This window comes from Cynara cardunculus, assembly GCF_001531365.2.
Source record: "Cynara cardunculus var. scolymus isolate 2C chromosome LG 1, CcrdV1, whole genome shotgun sequence".
In the NCBI taxonomy this organism is placed as follows: domain Eukaryota; kingdom Viridiplantae; phylum Streptophyta; class Magnoliopsida; order Asterales; family Asteraceae; genus Cynara; species Cynara cardunculus.
The window spans coordinates 12,039,186-12,061,432 of record NC_037528.1 but is presented as its reverse complement, the minus strand read 5'-3'; the positions used below and the strand labels follow the sequence as shown (position 1 = coordinate 12,061,432).

Sequence of the window (22,247 nt, the reverse complement as noted above, 5' to 3'; positions counted from 1 at the left end):
GACCTGATGTGTCCGAAAACCCAATATATATATATATATACACACACACACACACATATTTTTTAAATACTATATAAATATACTTATTTATCTAGTTACCTTTTGAAAATTTTATTAAACTTAGTCGGTCTTGGTTTTTTTAATTCATTTATAAGAATACTACTGATTTATCAACCATCTAAATCGATTGGATATATATTTCATTATAACTAAACCCGAACCCGACCGACATCAATTTGAAACCAACCGACCCAAACCCGAAGCAATCCGAAATCCAAAATCCAAATTTTGGGCCTTAATTTCCATATCTGAAACCCGATCGGGTTTTTGATTTTCCCACCCGATGCACACCTGATACCCCTAATTCCAGGTTAAACCGAGGGAATGGAAATTCATTTAATTTTTATTTCCTGTCATTTCATTTTCCTGCCTGAACAAAACACCTCTAAAACAATAATATAACACTTAGGGCTGTTCAATTCATTTTTCATTAAGATCTGTATGGATAAGGTTGCTTGTATGGGTAAGGTTGTCTGTATTGTATAACATAAATTGTTGTTCGGTTGTTCTACTAAATAAACAGTCTGAATGTTATAAATGACCATTTACTCCTCAATTTATATTTTCAAATCCAATTCCAAACTACTTCATTTTCAAATATATCAAACCCAAATCAGAACAATTTCATTCCCAAAAATATCAATCCCTATTATTCTTTTTCCAATCCTAAAATCTTCAAATTACTATATATGTATAGTTGTGCACATATAAACACAGCGGGCATATCCTTTTTTTACCGTACAAATCCATTTTCAGGAGTAACAACAACCAACCTAAATGCTGGGAGGTTAGTTTGAGGTTCAAGTATCAGATAAAGAAATGTAGAAATGAACGGAATCAAATTTTCAATTAAAGAAGAAGTTGCTGGAGAAAAAGTTATATTTTACTAGATAAAACAGAATCAAAGGAATATATTCGAGATGCAGAAGGAAAAAGATGAAGAGGAGTTACCAAGTGTGAGGGCAACCACGACAAGGGTTTTGTTGTTTAGAGGCGTCAGAAGAAATTTGCAGAAGCGTGAATCGGTTGCAAGGGTAGTTGGAGAAATTTTTTAGCTGAACAATTAAGTCATCGTCCGAAGGAGTAAGCCGTAATCGAAGAACTAGTTATGACTGAGTAAATAAACCATTAATGCTATACAATTTATTAAGTCATAACTGAACAACCCCTTTTCGAACGGAAAGACAATATTTACTTTTTACCACGCATAAACGTGATACAGATTTTTCAACTACCAATTTTGTCGGGAGGATTCTTCAGAAAATATATATTATCAGTCTCTACCTCCTACCATCGTGTCGCCTTCCTTCCGGTATACCTTCTTCTCACTCCGATCCTTCTCTCTCTCTCTCTCTCTCTCTACGTTTCTCCGACGACGACGCGGTTTTTCTTTTCTGCTTGAAATAGCCACCGTGAGGAACAAGATTTTGAGAGATAAAGGAGCTTCTCCCCCTCCCTGTACTAGGCTTTTCTGTGTTCTCGCCTAATTACCCATAGCTGCTGCTTTAAGCATTTCAATCGACACGCCTTCAGGTGATCTTTTGTTTGGTCTTGTTTTCTTTTTCAAACTAGGGTTTCTTGCTGCTCTTCAGATCTAATGTGAAGGTTTTGATACCCCGATAAAACCCTAAAACTAAATATGGCTGTTCGTAACGCGAAATGGGGTTCTTATCAGGGTTTGTCTTATTTACGCTGAGATTGTATATTTCTTGAATGATTTTTCAAAGCTATTTGCGAAGTAAATGGTCTGGTTAAACTATGAAATAATTTTTGAAAGAATTTGTAGTACGGTTGATCTTGTTGCATTTTGAACCCATGAAAGAATAAACCAACGCCTCCAGATCGTATATTGCATGTGTGTAAATTATCTTGGTTTGCGTATGTTAAATATCCTGCTCTCTAATCATTGGTATAGCTCCTGTGAGGTAGTTGATTTAACTGTGATCAATGATAAGGGTATCTTTTCTTGCATTTTAGATCACGAACAAGTAAGCAACCGTGTTAAGTAAGACCATTATGAATCGTTCAAGCTTTGATTGGACCTCTGACCTCAGAAATTATGGAACCTCATTTTCGTAGGAACCTGTTTTGCCTTCAATTTCTGTCACATCTTTTAGCCGTTTGAATGAGACGATTTCTTAGATATAGTATATCGTCATGGATGTGGGTGTTTAAAATTGAAGTATACTTCGTCAAGTTATAGATCCTGACTTATTGCCTTTTCTCAAAACGATGGCTTATGATCAAATTATAGGATATAGCCACTAGTTAACAAATCAAGCAAGAAATAGCTATGTTTGTCACAAAAAATGCAGCTGGAACTTGGAAGAGCTTTGTGGAGAGAAGTTCGAGGTATCTATTAGATAAATGACAGGAGTTAAAAATGAACAACCTAAATACAAAGACATGACAATACCAAAGGAATACTTGACATAGTGTGTGTGTGTATATATATCAAGACATGCTTGACAGTTGACAATCCATACATATCCATATGGTGGAACTTTCTAGATGCATAAAAGTGGAAACAAATGTAGTTACTGTATCTCATAGTCATAGGCAGCTGAAATGCATTAATGATGTATTTTGTTTCACTTCAGTATAGTGTAATGAATGAATAGAGATGCCAAGTTTTGTGTATTCCTGAGTATTATACTGCCTGTGGTGTTTATACAGCTTGTGCATTATTATGCTTGTATTGTTTCAAAACAAGCTTTTTCAGAGAAAGTAGTGAAAAGAGAATCAACAACAAAAGAGAGTAATGAGCTGTCTGATTGTTTAGGAGACTGTTTTTCATGTTCTAAGATTACATATTTCAACCATGAGACTGAGAGGAAGCTTTTGACAAGCCCAAAATGACCACAAATTTTCAACAAAAAGAAGAGATGACAATGAGATGGAAGAAGCATTTTAGTTAAGTTGAGAAGCTCATGTGCGGAGTGTTGGGGTATGTGGGCATGCATGGTGCTTTGCCTAACCTTTCACTGGCATGAGAACCTTTCTCAAACTGGAGCTTGTTAGATAATGTGAAGAGTAGCTCCTTTGGCAAAATCACTCACGAATTTCGGGTATTTGGCAAGCGAAACAACTCATGTGACCAAAGCATATAGGTAGATGGTTGGTAAAATTTTATTCAATTGCATTCGTTCTGACAGGAGAACCTAAGAGAGCCATATATATTTCCAATTAGGGGCACACAATAGTGTCCTACATGCATAGCGTTCTTTGTCAGTTTGATAACAGATCCAAAAACCTTTCAAGGAAAATAAACTAAAGATCCCAGAGAATCCCTAGACAACTAATGATAGTTTCATAAAAAATACCTAAATTTTTCACGGTGCATTATCCCACACGGTGCTCATATGTTCTCCTAGTGTGTCACTATAAATGGTGAGGTGCCACAACGGAAAATTGCCACTTTATTCCCCATTCATTCTTGCTGACTTCCAGTTTTTGATCTGTGCTTTTGGATATAGCGATATCTATCATATGAACATATTTGTTGTGGTTGCGACTTTAAATAGATGATATTTGATATCTTGTGATTTTGTTTTATACAGATCTTAATAACATGAGGGTGCTTGAGTGATATAAGATACATTTTCTCAACTTGGTCTTCCAAAATATGGCTTCTATTGGTATGGCTCCACCGACAGTTGAAAAAGTTGATGGTGATTCAATGTGTGTTGACAAACTGCCCGAGGAAATCAACGAAATGAAAATCAGAGATGAAAAGGTGGAAAAGGTTGCTCCTGGCGTCTTCAGCATAATATTTTTCTATATTTTGCCTTGTGTCCTTAGGGTGCATCTCTACTACAAATTTTCACATAAAGCTAGCCTCTTGCAGGAAATGGAGGCGACTGTGGTGGATGGAAATGGCACTGAAACTGGTCATATTATTGTTACTACTATTGGAGGTAGAAATGGTCAACCCAAACAGGTATGGAACGAATATTATTATGCGTACAAGTGCAAATTTTTGGCACGCCTTTCAGTAGTAGGTGGCATTCCTCTGTAGCTCTAATTGGTCTTTACTGAGTCATTTTTGTTATAACAATGGGTTCTGTATTTGCTCTTATTTGCTTTTGAGAATTGCTTCTTGACCTAACCCTCACTTTATGTCATGGGTTGCTTAGTTTGATAACTTCCGCTTCATGTGATAGCAACTGATGAAAGCAATAGATCTTTTACTGAAATATAGATCTATGGCCGCGTTGAAAAAACATGTAATTTCTATAGCATAAATGGATAGAAAAGGCATATATTTGGGACATGGAATCGAGTTACCTCAATTTTGCAAGTCTTGGTTGCTTGGCAGTTTTGGGTGGTGCTTTAGGTGTAACTTAATTTTATATATACATGAGGAAGTATTTAAAGGCTTCCAGTAGTTGGTGAAATACTTTCTGATATTTGATTCAATTTTATCTTGTTGACTGTTGTTTCAGACAATAAGCTATATGGCAGAGCGTGTTGTTGGCCAGGGTTCTTTTGGAATAGTTTTTCAGGTAATACTCTTAAGCAACTACTCTGAATTGTCAAAATTGGTATCCAAAGATGGGACTTTACCCTGCATGTATGTCACCCATTGGATTTTTACTTCTGCAGGCCAAGTGCTTAGAAACTGGAGAAGCTGTTGCAATTAAAAAAGTATTGCAGGATAAACGATACAAGAATCGTGAATTGCAAACGATGCGACTTCTCGATCATCCCAATGTTATTTCACTTAAACACTGCTTCTTTTCAACTACAGACAAAGATGAGCTTTATCTCAATTTGGTTTTAGAATATGTGCCAGAGACAGCTTATCGTGTAGCAAGACACTACAGCAAGGCAAATCAAAGGATGCCTATGATTTATGTCAAACTATACACGTATCAGGTATGCCCTTTACATGTAAAAAATCTTGTTTATTCTCATCAATTTCCGGACCCTGCTAGTAGTCATATCTTGTTGCTATGCTGTGATTTCTTTTTCGCACTCATGAAAAAAGAGTACATCCATGTCTTCTGCAGAGGTTTTTCTTTGTCAGGATTTTTTGGGAACTCTGAAACTTCCAAAGAAATTCTGTCATACGTAAGCTGGTTGTAGAAAGACTTGGAGAAATCGGATTATTATCCCCTGTGCTCTTCATAGGACAAGATGTAGGAGAAAACATAAGTTCTGGGCCCCCATTCTGAGCTTCCATCATGTATATACGTTTCCAATTATGAAGCACAAAGGCCAATCTAACACCCTAATTCCTCTTATTTTGGCAAATGTGTGGACAAGCACCATGGGATTCTTGTAATTAGATTGTAATTAGGCTCCCAAGAAACTCTTTGTTATACAAGTTTGCTTTGTCTAGACAGAGTATTAATTGTGTGCTTGCCTTTTTTGTGCTGATGAATGATGTCTTGTTTTATGAATTATTGTAATACTCTGGTGTCTTTCAGATTTTCAGAGCACTGGCATATATTCATGCAATTGGTGTCTGCCACCGAGACATTAAGCCTCAAAATCTTCTGGTATGCATCTAAATGCTATCTCCCCTCCCCCAAAGAAAAAACAGAAAGAGACAAAATCAGGGCATGAAGTTTAATAAGTAAAAACTGTTTCAATCTGCTTTGCAGGTCAATCCTCATACTCACCAGCTAAAACTCTGTGACTTTGGAAGTGCAAAAGTTCTGGTAATATGTTTGTTTAATTTGATTTAAATGCAGAAATACCACCTTCTTCTAATTTGCTATGTTTTCTGTGAATTGTCATTATCTGCTAATCTTTCTGTAACTTGTTTATATAGTGTTGCAATGTATTTCTCGTGTTTCTTGTTTTTATATAATATTGCATGCATGCATGCAACAGGTCAAAGGTGAACCAAATATATCCTACATATGTTCTCGATATTACCGTGCGCCTGAACTCATCTTTGGGGCAACCGAATACACAACTGCAATTGATGTATGGTCAGTCGGTTGTGTCCTTGCTGAACTGCTTCTGGGACAGGTTCTTACTTCTTAGCAACAACTCATTTCTTATTTTGAGCTGTTAATTATGATGATGTTTTGCAGAGTTTGTGTTCTTTTACGATTTCCTTTTGTGTCTTTTTGCACTCTTAGCCTCTGTTCCCAGGTGAGAGCGGAGTTGACCAACTTGTAGAAATCATTAAGGCAAGTTATCGGTATTCTGTTACAAAAGAATGTCTATTTTCCAAAGTTCTTTGTTCCTGTTATCATTTGATTCTTTCTTTTTATCATCTCTGTAGGTCCTTGGTACTCCAACTCGTGAAGAAATCAAGTGTATGAATCCAAACTACACAGAGTTTAAGTTCCCACAAATCAAAGCTCACCCATGGCACAAAGTGAGGACCTTGCTTTTAATGTCCACTTCGACTTGCTATAACTTGAATTTGCACAACTTGATTGGCATTTATTTGGCGTACATAGATTTTTCACAAGCGGACACCCCCGGAAGCTGTAGATCTTGTTTCAAGACTGCTGCAATACTCCCCAAACTTGAGGTGCAATGCTGTAAGTGCATCTCGCCTTTTCCTTGATCTTTGCCTTACTGGATTAGCCACTATTTAGCTTTTGCTGTCTTAACTGTCTGTAAGCTTCATATATGGTGTCTTTTGTTTTTATTTTCTTTTGTATCCATGTTGCTTCAGAAATTGGTTTGATAGCCCAAGAATTTTTATTTGATGTAGATAATATTGTATATACAACAAAACTCACACGCTATCCTCATGTCTGGTGAGGCTTGAACCCTTGACCTCCAAGATGTTGGGATTTGCCAATAACTTGGATCCTGCTCGGCCATGTTAGTCGATATACCATGAAAGTTGAAGTATTAGGTCAGGATTATAGTTTTAGCCAAAAAAGATCTTCAAATACTAAAAGTAATCCTCAATTAATGGAGTCTTGTGGACTCATATCAATAGAACAGTTTTGTAATCATGATAAGTGTTGCAATTATGGGGATATCACCAAAGTGTTTGAAAATTTCATGGGACGTGAGGTATATATTATGTAGCAAAGTGTGCTTGGAGGGACGAAAGTAATTCGAAGATGAAGGCATAGTAAAGTCACATAACATGTGCATAATGTGAAATTGCTTTGACAGTTGGAGGCATGCATTCACCCATTCTTTGATGAACTTCGTGATCCAAACACTCGTCTACCAAATGGCCGTCCATTGCCACCCCTCTTCAATTTCAAGCCTCAAGGTTAGTAAGTTGTTTCCTTTTTTCATGTAGTTGGTTGGTGTTGTTTCCATTTGGAATCTTCTTAATATGAGCATATTGATGACAGAGCTAAAAGGTGCGTCTTTGGAACTTGTGGCTAAACTAATACCAGAACATGCTAGGAAGCAGTGTCCCTTCCTTGGCTTTTGAGTTGTGTAACATGTTTGTAGCCACGGTGCCTATTTATTATGATGTAGCCTTGTTTGGTAATGTTATCCTTTGATATTTGATGACTTGGTATTTATGTTGAGATTTATTTGGTAGGAGAATTACGTTTGTATTTATGTTACATGTTTGTTGCCAAACCCGTTATCAATTTCTGGTATTACTATAAATTTTAAACTCAATTTTTAATCGTGAAATCAATATATGCAATCAATCACAAAATAACATACTGTTGAACTTCAAATCTTATGTTTTCAAAGCATGCAACATTTATTCAATTGATTTGTGATTTTTGGCAAGTCTTTATCTAGGATCATACTCAGAAAAAACCAATTCTTCTAGAATCGAATGATATCCAACTTCAGTCTATCCAATTCTAGCCTGCCTTAATTAAGAGAGAAAAATTAATTAGTTGGGCAAAAGTGTGCTCTAATTAATTATAGAATGTAATAATTCTACATTATGTTGTTCACAGAGTATATGTCAATTCTAGTTATGGTTTTCTTGTCAGCCAACTTTAATGTTATATTTTTACATATGGGCAATAGGCGGATGGATGGCTTATAAGCAAAAGACCAGATAAATACATACATACAGCCTCCAAATGCTAATATAACTCTTTTTGGTCGTGAAATCAGAACTCATCCTAAACACTACCAGTTTAGCATCTCGGGATGGATACATACAGATACGAAACAAATGTTCTACCTCTAGTTTCGGCTAATAATAATAGAATCAAGATCCTCCGAATCCAGCACCTGCCTTCCATCTTTTGCGGCTTTCTATGCTTTCCGGCCTTGACAATCCCGTCCGATCCTCGTATTTCTGTTCTAACGCCTGTTTGGTGTTCATAAAAACAATTCATAACAAAGCCAACATCAGAAGCATGTCAATTGCCAACTGATGAAACAAGCTACTAGCATCCCCAAGGTCCAAAGTTTCTGGATAAATGGAAGAACCGAAAGGTAAAACTCATGTGGCCATGGTCTGAAACAAACTCTCCCAAGAAAAACGTATGGGATTCTTCAAGGTCATGTATAAAATAAGAGACAGAAAAGGACTAACTTCTCTAAACCTGACTTTACCTTCTTTAATCAGTGTTAACTCTCATGTTGAAGACAGATTGGAGAAGCAAGGCCCTGTATCACTCCACATTCATTGTGTTCCAGGTGATTGTGGACAGTCAAGGGGTTAATGAGTTCTAAGTTCTACCACCATAGATAGAATCACTATAACCATATCAAGTGATTCATTAGTTCCCTGAAATCTAAGGATACTACCTTTAAGGAATATGTAGTTAACAACTGTAGGTGAATGATACTATAAATGCCTATACCATAAGATCCAAAGGAACCTGTCACCTAGATCTTGAACCTAAGTTGAAAGTCAATTCTTCATGCCTAGGGGTAGGTTCGGATGGGATGGGACTGGATGAGTGAGTGTGAGGTATACAGGTGAAAAATCCTGAAGGTTTTAGAGTTTTTGACATGTGGATGGTTAAGTAATTTAGTGATCTTGTCTCATCTACATGATTTTTTTTTCCACCTATTTTGTTGGGACAAAAAAAATGCATTTTTGTCCTAGTCTGTTGTTGCGCCAAACATAGGAAAAGTTGTTGTACTATCCCAAAGGCACCCTAAAGGTTAGCTTGCTTGGTGGCAGATCTAGTAATTTTAGAGGTGGGTTCGGAATTTAAGTAACATACAAGTTAAATGATTATATATATATATAAAAGAACATCGTCAACCGGCCCATTATATAAAAACCGGCTTGGGCATGCAGATTGCAAAATATGGCAAGTTACTATTCATAGCCGGAAAACTTTGTACTTGAGTGATTTTAGTGTTTCATTTTTAGTGATTGTGCGCTTTTCTTTTAAAAAATGTTTCTATTTTTTAACGGAAGAATGACAAAATAAATAATTAGCCCCCCAAACCAAAACAAATAACAATTAGGAACCAAAATTGAACAAACCCTAATTTAATAAACATCTAAACAAGATTAACATTATATAAACGACGACTTTTAGTAAACCCTAACTCAATAAACTAATAAACTAGATTAATTTAATCAACATAATATTCTGTTCATTCCAAAATAAGTTTCCACATTTTCTTGAGTTTGTAACAAAACAAATGTCCATTTTCAAAATTAAGTGTCCATTTCTCTATTTCTACCCTTAATTATGAGACGGTAAAATTCTCTTTTAGTTGATAACACCCCTAAAACTGTATGACTTCTTTCATAGTAGGCATTTATTTTAAGAACGAAGGAAATAATAAGGAAAATAATATCAAGGAAAAGTGAAATAAGTTATTTCCTTTAATTGAGTATTTGGTTGGACAATTAAACTAAAGTAATGAATAGGGGATTAACACAGATAAACAATTTTAATTGGGATTTCAGATTTAAGTGAAACTTTGGGGGTCAAACGAAATTTAAACGGCTATCTACCGCTTTTAACCCAATTTGCTAAGGCTCGTGCACTGATTTACGTTCAGGTGTCAAAGGTTAACTAGATTTATAAAGAATAAATAATTGACCAATGAAAAAAACATAATTTTAAAAACATTATGGGTACCCATCTCTTCAACCTAAGGGCCGTTTATCTAAACACTTACCCGGTAAGCACTTATCGGTAAAATTCAAACTATCGCTTACTGGGTAAGATTTTATTCATTAAAACGCATCGTATACAACAATTAATCCCGGTAAGCGTTAACCATGGTAAGAGTCGTCATCCTCACTTACCGGGTAAGACTCTTAATTCTTACCTTCGCTCTTACCGGGTAAGATTCTTAGTCTTTGCCATATTCATCATGTAAAGTAAAATGACTTGGTAAGTGCTTACTCGGGTAAGCGTTTGGTAAACGGCACCTAAGTCCGCCCATTAATCATAAGATTAGATTATATTATTATTCACTTCCAATAATTACTCACCAGTAGTTCTGAACGGATACTATCGACAACTTCTCCTGTCATCCTGTCAAAAAAGAGAATTCCCTGTAGAAATACGAAATGCATGACAGAAATATCAGTGTGGAAAGCAACCCAAAAACATGAGAATTTTCAGCCACGTGCACCATGGCCATGATAGTTGCCTGCTAATGCTAAAACACAATTTATTTAGGAGTCATCAAAACATTCTGTCAATCAACTTGTCTAAATCCAACATCTGGAGTTCCGCAGACAAATAGTTCCTATAGATAATTCATTACAGTCAATTACGGGGAACACTGTAACAGAGAGGTTTTAGGGAAGATTTTCCTTACAGGTGTGAGGTGGCATTAATATTTTAAGTTAGGTTCAGAAACTTAAAATTTGTAAAATGCCATTCATATAATTATATCCAAGTGACAAAGATCAAAACCATTCCAACAAATAGTAGATATTGATTAACTTGCCTCCAAATGATCAAATTCATGTTGGAAAACCCGTGCGGGGAGGCGTGACAAGCTAACTGAAAACTTTGCACCAGTAATGTCTTGTGCATCAACCTTGACAGCTTCTGGCCTCTGCAAGGTAACAGTTGAAGAGACATGAAAGTATTATAGCTAAAAAGTACATAGTACATACCTCAATTGGTTAAATGAATATATCTGAAACCCTGGAAAAGTTTTGGTCTCTGCAGATTAAAGAAGAACATCCTCTTGTCTGTCTTATTGTTATCGTCTGTGTTTACATTTCTTTGTAGCTTAGTTTTCTTTTGTGTTTCATTAGTTCTCTGGTGCTTGCAATTGTTTATGGACATTTTGATGTTGGGTTATTTATACTTGTTAGATATCTATCTATACTAATAGAACATTTAAGAAACACTCTTAGTATTGTCTACAAAGCATTAACAACAAATCACTGATGCATCACGAGTTATGGTTTGTCGAAATTTTTTGGTTGAAAGCATGTCACACATAGGTGGAGCAACAAAAGGTGGAGTGAGATCCATGTCTATAAAAGAGTCCAAGATGTTGGCTACAGAGCACATCAATCTAATCCACTTTAAGTATTTGATTATCTTCTTTCTTGTTTCTCTTGTTATAGAGTGTAAAAATGTGAGATACAGCCTTGAAGGGCGGCTTGAGAGATTAGTGTGCGTAATGGTGATATTTTTTTTACATAATGAATTTCTGTCTAGAGGCCGATGTATCCAAAAAGTAATCAAAGCAATTTATCCATTTATTTTCAAACATAACTCTAAGATTTTTTTTTAATAAGAATTGCATTAATTTTCCATTTTCGGTTTACAATAAAAAAAAATCATCTTGTGGCATTTGCCATCAGGTACACAACTAATATATACATTAATATACCTTTGTAACTTTTGTAGGTTCTATACATGGGGTTATATACGAAAATTGTTAGGGGTTATATTGTTGTTCATCTTCATCCATGAGTAGAGAGACGAGAGTAGAGAACTTGTGGGATAATCTGATTGAATCATTAAAATACAGATTTTTTCTCGACATCTCATCTCCTCCTGTCCATTTATATAGTGATTCTTAAACTCTAGCAATAGTGATGATTTTCTATTTTGCCCAAGTGATGATATCTCATGCATGAACCTGGATATTTTAGGTTCTTATGTATTATCAGGGATGTCCCATACAATGCTCATGTAAGTTTCAAGGTTCTTAATTTCCTTTATCAATCATATACACTCCTAGTGGGCCATGCTTTGGGGGGTTAGAAAAGAGTATCTCAAAATAAACCTAAGATGAAACATCATCAGTTTAATATGAAGAACTGAAAAGAGGGTATATGTTATTACCACCACATCAGCATTGATCCCTGGAAAGGATAAGCACCCTTCTGTAAATGGACCCAACTTTTTAGAATATCTTGTGACTTGTGGATTTACAAGAACAATCTCCTCTCCTTCACCTCGCTCACCAATTGGGTTAAACACCATAAGTCGAACATTAATTCCAACTTGGGGTGCTGAGAGCCCAATGCCATCAGTTCTGTGGACAAGAAAGCCAACAAGTATTGTTCATACTCCTGTACATAACAAGATTGGCTATAAGCCTGAAAAATGAAAATGTGTCCCTTAAATAAATCAGAAACAATCACTTAGAGAACACAAAGTTATAGCAATTACCCAAACACATATGATCAAGATAAGAAAAGTAAGAAACAAAAACATAGTTGTCTGCAATATTTATTTTCCCCTTCCTTAAAAGAAATGGTATAAGCCTATGGTTGAACTTTTAACCAAATCAAGATGGTTCAAATTTCAAGCAACTTTCATCATAAGTCTCCACTTTCACCTTACACCTATTGCTTGGATTAATTTCAACTCAACCCATCAACACTTCCTATTACAGGTTGAGGAGCAACAGAAACCTGAGTTGTCATTCCCATCTTTCTAATAAAATCACAACCAAATGTTCGAGAAGGAACATTGGTTAGTAATGGCCAACCCACAAAATATTAAGATCTGGATTATTTTAATAATTTGAATACATATCGCTTGACATAGTCAAAGGAGCAAGGACAAGCCCTAGAAATATATACATGTCGGTGTGGCCAGGAGAAATTTGGTTAACGAGTAAATGTATATCTATAGCTAAACGACACAAACTTAATATAAATTATCCATGTTCTCAACCTTTTTACACAATAAAATGCTCCAAGATGACTTTTCTGGCAAAATTGATAACCTAAGGGGGTGTTCACAAATCTTTCAAGGGACCAGAGTCCGTATTTTAAAAAATTAGAAGACACAAAGTGGCACCTCTAAGACATCAAGGGTGCCACCCTCCTGCTTAGTTGCCCAGCGACTAGCTCTGTACAGGACATGCAAACAAGCCCCGACTTCTCATTGACCACCTTATTGTACTTCTCTGGTATGTAATCCAGCTCCACCTCACCGATGAGAGACACATCAGAGTTCCAATGCACACAAATTGGAATTCTCGGATGATCATATGAGACCAGGGAAAACATCAAGAAAAATCCAAAAATTTCACCCAAAACTTGGCATTTGATGCAATATCTTAAGTGTGCAAGCCTCATCCATTATGTAGCTAAATTGCTATTTCAGCTACAAGTATGTGACTTTTGCAAGGCTAAATTGTTATCATTCTACCCTCTAGAACTTAATTGTCAAGTATGCTCCTCTTAGCCCTCCTTAAGTGTCAGTGGCCCTACAAGATGTTGATTACACGTTTCCCTAACAATATGGACACCCCCCCCCCAAAAAAAAAAAACACACACACAACAAAAGTAATCATGTTCTTCATTGATGAACTTCCATTCTTAAGAAGCTCTAAAGTCTAGCAAATTACACCAATTATGCTACTTCTCTTATGAGAAAACATGTTTAGTTGCATAACCTTTGCACACGTTGAGAGCACATTCGAGGTCTTCCACATACTTGAATACACTTCAAAGTCAAACATTTGCAATTTAATTAGCGCCTTAGCCATTTGGTTTTGCCATCAAATCACCAACTAATTGCTTGCAGACGCACACATAAACCATGAGCAATTACAATGCTGCATATAATTGAGGGAAGAGCACTCACTTGTACATTAAGTCAAACATTTCATCTACTAACTTCTTCAAGTTCTCATCAAATGTATCAACACGCTTGTTCTTTGCCCTAAGTATGGGGTCTGGATACAGTACAATTTTGAGCGGAGCTTCAAAGTGCATGTCAGCCGCTGAAATGACAGGCACAATCAAATAGCAGTACAAAGAATTTTACATGATCTGTTAATAATAATAAATGAAATAAGATAATGCATTACAAGTTTGATTTGAAAATTCAAACTCATGGTCCCCAAATTTTTCGAAATTGTTATTATTACTGCTCTATATTGTTTTATGTAGTTGCTAAATTTTGCTCTGTGCAAGAATTGATTTTTCTCGAACTTAAAATTATAAACTAAAAAACAGAAACAAACTCATCTGACGATTCAAAAAGTTTGGAGCATTAAAGTATAAGTGAGCATTCACAAAAACAAATTTACGTGTAGCTGTAGCTATTTCCTCTTCCTTTTTCTGCAAGGATCCTCGCTTGGCCTGAGCTTGAACACCCATGGCTGGAGGTCTGTATTGATAATTTGAAGAAAATATAGGCCATCCTTCGGAGGAATTGGCGGTTTGAAAGGTTGCCAAATCAGTACGCCGCTGACAGCTAGTAGAACGGAAACTACCATGAGAGAGGGAGGGCAAGTGTAGCCAATTCGCACAGGCCATTTATACCTCCTTTGGTTCTCAAATATCTGGAAAGAGTAAAACAAGTAGACAATGGTGATGTCAAGAATCAGCCTGTGCCCTAGGTGAGTATTTTGCATACAGATTGTTTCCTTCCGTCCTTAATGAGTACAATCATATGGCATCTATAACATCATAAAGTGAAATTAGCTGTGCCTAAACACTATTTACCAAAAATTTGCAAATAAGATCGCATTGTAAAAGAATGAGCTACCAAGAGGAATCCATGATGAGAATGAGCAACTTCTCAGTTCTCACACAGCCATAATTTGCCAATTGACTAGGTACAGTGGCAAATAAAACCATAGCAATACCATACATCGAGAATAACAGTGAACTAGGCGAAGGCTGTGAGGCATGCTCAGTTTGAAGTTCAAAACTTATCCATTCACATGGTGGCTAGCGTAATTGAAAGGAAAAATCAAGACGAAACAAAAGATTACCTGAAGGCGTGTCGATTCGAATGCTTACAGCAACAACAATGGATAAACTCCTTTTATCTCTCTAAATCTTCTCCCTCTCGGTGGCTATGGAGGTATATGTATCAACCAGAAAACAAAAACCGCATCGTCGGAGAAGCGTTGAGGAAGAGAAGAAGGGGCACGCTATTAATCCTTTAGGATAAAATAGATAATTTTGTCATGATTCGTCTTAATTACTTAAAATTGTTTAACAAATTAATGTTTCAGTAATTCTAAAAATTGGTTCTTTTTATCTCAAAAAAAGTAATGTTAACCAACTAATAAAAGTTTGATGATTTATTATCCTTTTTAAAAAATCATGGTTTTAATAATTTAAAATGTGAAAATTTAATAGTCTTTATTTGAAAAAGTAGTTCAGTGACTTAATCAATCAAAATAAGATAGTTTAGTAATCTTTTTCATTTAAGAAAATAGTTTAGAGACTAAATCATTTAAAATGAGAAAGTTTATTGAGTTTTTTAAAACTTTTTACTTTATTTTGCATGGTAAATAGTTTTTACTTTACATAAAATTAGATAAATTTGATGTAAAATTTCAAAGTATCGACAATCACAATCCTCAATAGTTACATGTTATTGATGAAAATGGGTATCGAATAGAAATAATTGGATATTTATTATAGTAATTGATACATGTAAATTAGCGTTACATTAAGTATGGAAACAACCAAATTTTGTTTCAATTTTTTTTATTCTTCCAAAAGTAAGTCTTTTTATAAAGAATTAACTACAAATGAAATATTTAATCGAGATTACAATGTTAATGATGTGAATTAATCTGTTTTATGTCTAAACTAATATTTAATAATAACAAACATAACACTTTTGTGAAAAGTGTCAATACAAATGAGTTTTGTAATAAATGGTAACGAGTAAATAGTTAATTGTAAATGGAATTATTATTCTTAAAATGTAGATTTTTGTAATTTCGACGGATATCACTAAAAGAAGTGTTGAAATTTCAAGGTATGTGGGGTATATCATCCACGGACGCAGGTTTGGATCACCCCATATATGCCTTCCGAATATCAAGATATAACAAACTTATGTATCATGCGCAATCAGTCGATTGCATTGATATACATTGTCGGGTTTCACAAGATGGATCAGGTGATTCTCCTAAGAGTGAAAGTGGAACAAGAGCGCTCATCTACATCTAGTTTGTTAGACCTATGTGTTGGTGCTGGGTTGTCAATTTTTCGTATACAAGGAGAAGCACGAAAGCAACGTATCACCTCATTGGATATCGTTTTGACCTATCAAGAGATAATTATCCAACACTTAATTTTCTATTTGATATGTTAAATCATATATGGTTTCGTTATGTCTAATGAGTTGTCAACATGTTCATTAGTTTGATACTCTTGGACTGTCTGGAGTCTAAGTGATATTCTATTATTATGATTTTTCAACGAAATTGTTAGAGAATATCAACCGTGAAGATGCACGGGAAAACCTTGTGAAGTTTTTAATCTTGTGAACTCGAGAAGGCATATGGAGTCCGAATTGGACAACGGTAGTACGTGGATTAAAAAAAACATTCCTTGTAAGTAATATGAGTCATAAATACCATATTCGCTTGATGTTGTCATTGGATTTTCCACAATAACAATATTTGAACTTTGATACCTTCATGGGTATATGTGTGTTACACTATAGATTTCTTTTCAGAGTAAATTATATAAAGCATATGTGACACCCCAAAATAAGGTAAATAATTTATAAAAATTGATGGAAAAAAGAAAAGAAAATAAAGCGGGTTTTATTTTATTGGAGCAAACATGTAAATGAATGATTTGAGAGGGGCCAAATCTGTCATTTAATTAAAGTATTAAGGGTTTAAAATGTCAAATATTATGTCAAGAGGAGGCTAAATGTAAATATAAGAAAGTTTAGGGGGTCAAATGTCATATTTTTTAAAGATGAGGAGTCTGTTTTGCCAACAGTACACCTCTGTTTGGAGATGACAACCTTACAGCGAAAAATAGGGATTTGGGCTTGATTTTTCAACTAATACGCCAAAACTATTAGCATATTAGTATAGAGCACCGGTTGGGGATCATTTGGGTCCGAATGGTTTGAAAAATAAGTATACATCAAAAGAGAAATCGAAGTTCGGAATTCGGAATTGAAACTCTTGGTTTTTTGTCGATTTCAAGTGAGATTCTCAAGTCGTAGGGAAAAATGATATGCTACAAATGATCAAGCGATGGATCAAGAAGTCTTTACAGTCAACATCTCTAAGCTCAAAAACGAAGTTAGTAAAAAAGGGTTTGAAATCTTGTTTATTTTAAGTTGCATGATCTATTTCATTATATATTTTCTTTCTTATTGTTTTGTTTCTTAGTTGGTCTTTATATATTTATTTTAGAGTTTTTTTTATTTAAAATGTATTGAGATAATGCTTCTCTAAAATATCTTAGTAATATAATTAATATCGAAATTATTAAAACATAATAACTGTTGTTGGAACTTGGAACTGAATATAATTCTTTTTATTAATATTATAGGTATTTATACTTTATCTAGAAAATTTATTACATAACTCTTGAAAATTAATCAATTCTATAATTAAAGTTATCTGTATCATAAAAGTTTAAAATTATACTTATTAAACCTTGTAAAATTTCTCTTGATAGAAGTGATCTCCCTGCTCTATATAAAAAAAAAACCCTTATAAAATTGTTGTCTTATTATTGCAAATCAATATAATAAAAAATAAAATTAAGATTATAGATTTAGGCATTGTTTGACAAACATAAACTAGTTTGGGTGGGGGCTTGCTAATAGCAAGAAAGATTTCTTGTGTATAACTAGACCAAATATTGTTGGAGGTGATGAAGCCATGATGCCACCAGAGTTTGTCGATGAGACCAAAGGGAGAGGCATGGTGACTAGTTGGTGCCCTCAAGAACAGGTTATGAAACACCCGACAATAGGAGGATTATTGACTCATTGCTATTGAGAGTATTAGCAACGGGGTTCCAGTGATTTGTTGGCCCCTTTTTTTGCAGAACAACAAACAAATTGTCGATATAGTTGTGTAGAATGGGGATAGGGATGGAAAGAAAGGGAAGATGATGACGAACAAGGGTTTGGAGTGGAAGAAGAAGGCCGAAGAAGCCGTGGCTATTGGTGGATCATCTTATATCAACTTCCATAAACTAATTACAGATGTTCTATTGAGAAATTAAAGTCGACATTCTTGTTGCTAGCTGCTAGTTATTAAGTCTTCCAAACAGTCATTTTTTAATGTTTGTTATCTACTTGTCTTGTAACAAGTGTTACACATATATCTTTAAGTCATCATACGTAAGATTGTAGATGGATCTAATGGACACCTGTGGCAATTCCATTGGCTTCAAGCCATGACTATGTCAAAGCTTAAGCTTGTATCTTCTTTCATTTTTAATTTTAGCTTTGAAAAATAAAACAATTCTAATAATGTTTATGTAAGTTGCATAAAAATTAAACTTATATTATTTTGTTTCATAGTTAATAAAATTGCGTTAAATGATTTTAGTAAAATATTTAAAGAAAATATTGACAATAAAGGTGTGGGCGTGTGGCTTCACACACACCCCAACTACGATCTGATCCAATCTCATCTCATCTCGTATTTTTGGCATTCAATCTTCACAGTTCCCAAGGATGGTATATTGGTATGCATCTCTATCTTATGGTTGACCCCACTCTTATCCTTTATGGAAATCCATTTGCCCACTCCTTCTCGATAACCCATTTCTCGCTCTAATCTTCCTTTATTTCATTTACCATCTCTTATTTTTTTTTTCTATTAATCTGAATATCCAATTTGCTATGTGAGTTAACTAATTTCAGGACGACCGCCTGATTTGTAGATAGTCCGGAGTCATCGCATTTGAACCTCCATGACCATAAGAAGATTTTTGTTTCTCATTGGATTTGAACCTGGGACCTCCAAATACTTGTGACCTTTGGAGTCAAACTCAAACCAATCAAACACCATTCCTATAGTTTGCTTATTCATATTTAATACCCAATTAAATGGATTTCAAATTGTACTTCCTATTTGATTTAATAATTGTTTATTTGCTTTTAACTCTTGAATATTTTGTTAAAGTGCTACTTTTGGTGTTATATTACTTATCGTTACCCTTGATGTTTATAGAGCTAAACAAATTTATGATCAACTAAATATGAATCAAAAGATCCATAAAAAGTACGTAAAAACGCTACAAATAAGATATAAAAAGCATAAAAATCGGCATGGTATTGGTTCGTCTAAGTAAATAAAGGCGAAGACGATCACTTTCTTTTGACAAGTTTTATGAATTTTATTTTTGGTGAAATAAGAAGAGGGTGTATTTCTCATCTTTCTAACTCTTAATTTTAAAGGTTTTTTCTTTTTCATATATCTTTTCTCTATTTTAAGAAAGTCTTTAAAATATTTGTTGGAACAAATAAAAGATGATCAACACTCCGAAATCTTTATTTTCTACATATTGAAACACAGACACAGACACACACACACACACACACACACACATATATATATATATATATATATATATATATATTAGGTTTTCTGTATAACTTGTTTGAAGAATCTCGAATCATGCTTCAAAACCCCTAGATGTTAGCATAGTGAATACAACGTGAAACCTACTTAACATGTTTCACATATGAATTTTACAAGTGCTATCAACTTTTTTAAAGCTATACTTTTTATTGGGTAAGCTTGAGTTTCCAAGCCAGTTTAGGTGTGCCAAATAATTCTCAAAGCGGCTATGAATATTCTGAACTCATCGCAGACAAATCTCCATGGTCAAAAGGGAATTGGCAGCACCTAGATTCGAATTGGAGGTGGATGAAATTTCCACTACACCCCCTAAAACATAACCAATGCGCCATAACCCAAGCTATATTCGTTTGTTGGAATATTTGACATTTGTTTATATGTATATAAATTAGTGTTTTATATAGATCTCATCGACCATTTAAACTAGCTAAATGTGTTATATGTCACAAAAAAAAAAAAAATATTAATTAGATTTTTCTAACTGTGAATGTTTGTGTCAACTTGCATATAACTCGATTAATCTTAGATTCCTAGGGGTCCTAGAGAACAAAAAAAAAATTACAGTTGTTTTACAAGATTCTCTAATAAGAATTCCTAAAAATCAAAGTCTTATTATAAATTAAGCTACTCAGACTTTTTATATTCATAATATTGGTTTATCATTTTGAAGGGAAAAAAATAAATCTATAATGTTCAATAAAATTATTGAAGCATTAATTAACTATTTAAAATATGTTTTAATAAAAATTAAAAAAAAAATTGTTATACGTTTATGAACAACATACAAAAGGAAAATTTTTGTATTTTATTTTGACCAAAAAAAAATTAAAAATATACTATTCTTGTCCTATAGCCTAAGGGTCTTTTTAATATTTAAAATTAGTTTTTTTTAATAATATTTAAAATTATTTACTTTATTTATCTGGTAAAGAGTTATATTTGCTTTTAGCATTGTAAAAAACAATACAATCGATATTAGTAATTACATAGATTAATATAAAGGTCGAAAGTTATTCTTTCGTTTGCATTTGTTTGGTATATGTTTAAAATCAAATATTTAATATTGCAGAAGAAAATGAATGGTCTTCAATATTGGAATTAATAAAAATAATTAGACTGAAAAAGACAAGTATTTTGATAGTTATCACTGAACTTTGGGTTGCCACATCTGATCATTATTCATAGTAATTAATATTTTTGTATAAAAAACAACTGAATTAATAGAAAACACTGAATAAAACAACATTTTTTATTTTTTATAAGAAAGAAATAAGAAAATAGCTTCTAAGTATAAATATTGTTATAATTAGTAACACCTTGCAAGATATGTTATAAGTTTGTAGTCTTATTTTTTTCTGTAATAACTTGACTTGTTTATAATTAAACATGCCATTGCTCTATAATTGTTTTCATGACCAATTTATCATGGATCAGTATTTTCTATCGTCAATATATCATTTAATTTATCATATAGAATAACATTGTTTTACACTAATGTTTAAATCTGCATAAAAAGGCTAAATGATGAACAACCGTACATGGTTTAAAATATAACATACGGAATCCCAAAACATAATTTTTTAGTTCCATTGTAATATTATGTGTCAAAAGCTGCTTTTCAAAAGAAACAACACACACATTGACCTGATAATGTAAACAATTATAAATAATGCATTACTTCTACGAACTTACAAGGAGAAGCATTTTACACCTACACCATGTCTATACTTAAATTATTGACAATCAAATATTAATTCAGATAGAACTATATTGCATTATTAATGTTAATAGATGCACAAATCCAATTAACTGAGGCGTGGATCGTTGGTCAGAGTCATTTTTAGTGTCAAACAACATAGTGTTTTACTAACTATTAATTCATATAAAATTACGATAATAATTAATTTTTTCGCTAATCAATTTTTAATTATAAGAAAAAAATATTTTTAAAATTGCTAATCAAATAACTAGAACCTTTAAACAAAATAAAAATTGGTAGATTATTAAATTATCATTAGAATATCTTTATCAGCTTCTTTAAAATGGAGATTTTGAATGTTCTTTTTTGCTTTAACAGATTCTTCAAAACAAAGAATTCCCTAACTATAATAAAAAATTAATATTTTATCATCCCATCAATAAAAGTATTTGAAATTAGATGTTTAAGAAGAAGAAATAATATTTTATTATATTTAATAAATTAAAATAAAAAATCTCTTAAACATGAATGTAATATTTTTATAGAGATTTTTTAATCTTCGACTTATTTTAGAAGTTTTTTATAAAGAATTTACTGAACAAGGCTGGTCGAGATATATTAATTATATTGTTTAGGATCGTAATTTTGGAAAATAAAGCTTAAAACGTAGGGAGTGGAATTTGCGATCAAAAAAAGAAGAAAAAGGAAGGATTGTGTTTCAACTCTTCTACAATGAGTATGGAGGACTAAAGAGTTGGTGGGCCAGTTTATTGTTTATTCTAGAGAGAGAAAGTTAGAAATAGATAAAGAATTTGAGGGGCTAGGCGGGAGAGAGAGAGAGAGA

The 22,247-nt window shown here is 33.7% G+C and overlaps 2 protein-coding genes across 3 annotated transcripts; one reads left to right on the top strand and one right to left on the bottom strand.

The window, feature by feature from the left end:
- The first annotated feature begins 1,241 nt into the window (after positions 1-1,241).
- LOC112509566 (shaggy-related protein kinase epsilon) lies at positions 1,242-7,641 on the top strand. 2 transcript variants are annotated; one of them, XM_025114584.1, is made up of 13 exons: positions 1,242-1,593; positions 3,621-3,796; positions 3,908-4,000; positions 4,506-4,565; positions 4,666-4,938; positions 5,493-5,564; positions 5,670-5,726; positions 5,902-6,042; positions 6,156-6,206; positions 6,302-6,397; positions 6,483-6,566; positions 7,159-7,261; positions 7,347-7,641. In XM_025114584.1, the coding sequence occupies exons 2-13, from the start codon at positions 3,686-3,688 to the stop codon at positions 7,427-7,429; spliced, it is 1,224 nt and encodes a 407-aa protein (XP_024970352.1). In that variant the 5' UTR covers positions 1,242-1,593; positions 3,621-3,685; the 3' UTR covers positions 7,430-7,641. The 2 variants fall into 2 exon arrangements, with proteins under 2 accessions (XP_024970352.1, XP_024970343.1); XM_025114575.1 differs by having other exon boundaries at positions 3,621-3,805.
- Positions 7,642-7,981: 340 nt separating this feature from the next.
- LOC112509576 (peptide deformylase 1B, chloroplastic/mitochondrial) lies at positions 7,982-15,258 on the bottom strand. The gene is made up of 7 exons (XM_025114597.1): positions 15,106-15,258; positions 14,416-14,670; positions 13,968-14,106; positions 12,210-12,402; positions 10,849-10,959; positions 10,385-10,447; positions 7,982-8,281 (listed from the first exon to the last, which is right to left on the bottom strand). The coding sequence occupies exons 2-7, from the start codon at positions 14,642-14,644 to the stop codon at positions 8,180-8,182; spliced, it is 837 nt and encodes a 278-aa protein (XP_024970365.1). The 5' UTR covers positions 14,645-14,670; positions 15,106-15,258; the 3' UTR covers positions 7,982-8,179.
- Between the last annotated feature and the right edge of the window lie 6,989 nt (positions 15,259-22,247).